At 39.3% G+C, this 3,528-nt stretch overlaps 1 protein-coding gene across 1 annotated transcript; it reads left to right on the top strand.

Annotated features, from left to right (window-relative positions):
- The first annotated feature begins 298 nt into the window (after positions 1-298).
- On the top strand, positions 299-3,004 carry LOC103025841 (uncharacterized). The gene is made up of 3 exons (XM_007236283.4): positions 299-688; positions 1,550-1,592; positions 2,023-3,004. Exons 1-3 carry the CDS (start codon positions 473-475, stop codon positions 2,427-2,429), a joined length of 666 nt encoding a protein of 221 aa, XP_007236345.3. The 5' UTR covers positions 299-472; the 3' UTR covers positions 2,430-3,004.
- Positions 3,005-3,528: the final 524 nt, after the last annotated feature.

Consider the following 3,528-nt stretch of genomic DNA (forward strand, 5'->3'; position numbering starts at 1 on the left):
GTTTCTTATTGACCTGTAATGCTTGCTATTGACCCTTAATGGTTTATACTGTCCCTAATGCACAGTGCACAGAGTCACGGAGATTCTGCAATGGGACAGACTGATGGAGGGACGGTGGGAGGAAAGACACTAGGCTCACACCATCGCTAGGTTCCATGTCCGGGTGCATAGTCAGTTACGCAAGAGCAAAGCAGAAAAAAAGAAGAAGCAGTAGAAGGAGTGGGAGGGGGAGGACGCTGCGGAAAGTCTGCAGGTTTTTTTTTCTGTTCTCGCTCTCTGCATGTTTCGCGTGACGCAGCGAGGGGGCCTGGCCGAGGGAAACCCGTTACTTCCTCTCTTGTGTGGCTTATAAACTTTCAGAGGCGGGCTGGCTGTCAACAAAGAGTGCAGAGTGTGAGAGAGTATATATAGGAAGCAACATACAAACAGACGACAGTTACACTTCAATACCCTCAACATCAACACCAGCAACATGTCATCAACAGACCTGGAGAGCTTGGAGAGCAGGAATGGGCGCTCGAGGCACATGGACATGTGTCTAGTGGGATCCGTGGTTGTGCTATTTGTGTTAGTTATCTCGGGTTTCGCTGTGCTGTTCGCATGGAACCTGAAGCCTGGAGCGGAGATTGTACATGAATTTCCACAGGCTCTACGGGGTGAACAAGACGACATGAGCTTGCGATACAAGGTAAGAACATGCAACTTGCTTGGTTGGTGTTTAATGCTTGTTTGGTTGGGTGTGTTTTTGGTACCACTGTAGTACTTATGTCTATGTGAGTAGTCCACTAAATAGTAGTCCTGATGGGTCTCAGTGGTGTAACAAGTGATCTGAATCTGGTTCTAATGGTTTGGTTATAGCCATGGTTGCTTTAGTGGCTAAACAACAGGTCAAATTGACAACTTTAGGCTTCTGGAGAACTTTCCAGTCCTAGCTAAACATATTTTTTGTTAAAATACGTAATATGTTCCTGTCTCATCTGTGACCAAAAGAACTATTAGAACCATAAGGATCCGAATGGAAATCTTTCCAAATTTTATTTGAACCAATCACTAAGCTCACTAAGCCAAAGGAAATGTTTATACCTATTAACCTATTAAGCAGAACTGCAATAAAATCATTGATCGTTATGCTTTTGAGTATTGTGTAGTAATACTATAAACTATTAGGATCTACCGAGTGTGTCTAGAATAAGTCACAAATCATATATTTTACATACAGTAAGCAAATTTATTTAGATGCAATTAGTAAATCAACAGTGCTAATAAGTCTGGACATGTGCAACTGTAAAAAAAACACCATTAGACCCACTAAGATTGACTAGGGTTTAAACTAGTTAAAATTTCTTATGGCGATCATTTTATTATATAGTTAAATCTACCTAATACATTCCTAATGCCAGTCCTGTAGTCTACCTGCATTCTACACACCTGAAAACTGACTTGGTTCAGTGTGAATAAGGGGAGTTGTTGCATTATTGCTTTAAACTGCAGGTAGAAAACACTAGAAATCTACAAGTTTCTCACAGTTCTTTTATTTCTTTTCTTTCAGGGGCAGAACTTTGCCTATCTGCGGGCCAGCATAGATAAAACTGGTAAGTTAATTCCTTTTTAATCTTTTTTTTTTATCTGTTTTTTTACCTAAAGAACAAGAATGGCCAATTAGGACAAATTATAGTGAAACTTTTATTAACTATTTGTTGAGAAATCTGTAGAGAAGTACTATATACTAATAATACAACAGGACTTTCTGGAGAAGATAAACCTGATACTAGGTGTGGGCTAGAGGGGTATGAAGCCCTCAAAAGATGGTGCTCTATCCAATACCCTCACTTATGGCTACAAAATGTAGTAGAAAGTCTTCTTTTTTGGAAAGTAGAGAACGTTATGTCTACAAAAGCAGGATAAACTCCTTTTAATACGTACCTTTAAAATTTAGAAAAAAAACTGTAAATGAACATATAGTCCATATAGTATAATATCTACTTTATGTACATCAAACTGATTAAATCATCTTTTATTCAGGCAAGATGTCCAAAGGTGTGATGGACTGGGAGCCTATAACCTACGGAAACGGCAAGACCCTGGGCTCGGGATACGAGTACGATGCTAATCAAAGAGTGCTAACAGTGAAGCAAGCAGGAGCCTACTTCCTCTACGTTCAGTTCAACGTGTCCTGCAACCACAAGTGTAAGAACGAAACGCTCACCATCACCTTCACGTTTGACAACGTTGAGCAGCTCACCTGCACTTTAGAGCTACCTGACTACGAGACAGTGGCCAAGAAGTGCTGGACGGTGATCCCACACATGGACAAGAACAGCAAACTCATGGCCAGGATACATTCAGACGAAGAGCTCAGATCTCGCGTCCTGGAGGTCAACAGTTCTGGATTTGGGATGTTCCGCGTGGACGGGCCGGGGACGGACTAAAAGCCAGGGCTTTTATGGCGAATGCTTTGATATAGTACTGTACGTGTGATGTTTATGGACATCATCAAAAAGACCTCAAGGGTCCTGACCCTATGCACTTTGATCTACTCAGGATGGACTCTCAGGAAGCACTATTTATGAACATTTTTATATTCCTATTAACTATTTATGTCTTATAGCCGTTTTTATAGATATGTTATTTATGAGCTGTGTAATTTATGTGTTCAGTTGTTGTTGTTTTTTGCTATTTGTGCAAACTGTTTCCTGTAAGACAGTGAAAAGATGTTTACTGTTAGACAGTAGCTGAGAAGTAGACGTCACTACGGATTAGCCACGCCGGTGGCTGCATCTGGGCTAACAATGGACCTGAAACTTGAAAACGGACTCCGTATTGACAAAGTGCCTCGGAATGGGATTGCAGATGTGATAATATCCAGCATTCCTGGATCCATTTCACAGGGTGATAAAAAGACAATGTTTCTAAGGACCAGGCTGCCTCATAGAGAGCAGTATCTCCAATGTTCATATGAATGTAACGTGGTCAAGCAGTCAATAAAATGACTATTAAAATCTAAGAAAGGTCATCATGTTCTTGTTCCTTAAGACATAACCCAGAACTGCTCCATGGTTTGGATATTTTACAGTGTTTAACCCCTTAACATTCCTTGGTCTGTATACAGGCTTCAGGTAACGATGATACAAAACCTATTTTCTCTGCAGTAAAACAAGTTACTTATGTTCCAAAAAATGTTGAGAGATTTAGATTTACAGTTCACTCTTAATAATTTCAGTTTTAAGAGGAATCAACCCCAAATTGTGCATGCTTAAAAATAGACAACCATAAAACTACACCACCGTAACAAAACAAAAGGTTTTGAGGAAAATTAAATGATTATTTTGTATCTACGAAAAAAAAAAATGAAATGTCAATTTCTTGATTTTTATTCATTATATTTTGACAGTTGCAGATGTACTTTAATTTACAATTGAGATTTCAGTAATGTTTCTTATCAAACATGGAAACTTTATATGTAATGCCTAAAAAGATTTTTAAGACATGGCTGTCTTAATATTAGGCAGGAAAAGAAGGGGTTAAGCT

The sequence above is a fragment of the Astyanax mexicanus genome, chromosome 21 (genome assembly GCF_023375975.1).
Source record: "Astyanax mexicanus isolate ESR-SI-001 chromosome 21, AstMex3_surface, whole genome shotgun sequence".
NCBI classification, from domain to species: domain Eukaryota; kingdom Metazoa; phylum Chordata; class Actinopteri; order Characiformes; family Acestrorhamphidae; genus Astyanax; species Astyanax mexicanus.

What these genes read in the sequence shown, in the direction of transcription:
- LOC103025841 (XM_007236283.4), top strand. Translation starts at nt 473, where the DNA reads ATGTCATCAACAGACCTGGAGAGCTTGGAGAGCAGGAATGGGCGCTCG. An exon ending in ACATGAGCTTGCGATACAAG is followed by an intron (nt 689 to 1,549) that starts GTAAGAACATGC and finishes CTTTTCTTTCAG; the next exon opens with GGGCAGAACTTTGCCTATCT. An exon ending in GGCCAGCATAGATAAAACTG is followed by an intron (nt 1,593 to 2,022) that starts GTAAGTTAATTC and finishes TCTTTTATTCAG; the next exon opens with GCAAGATGTCCAAAGGTGTG.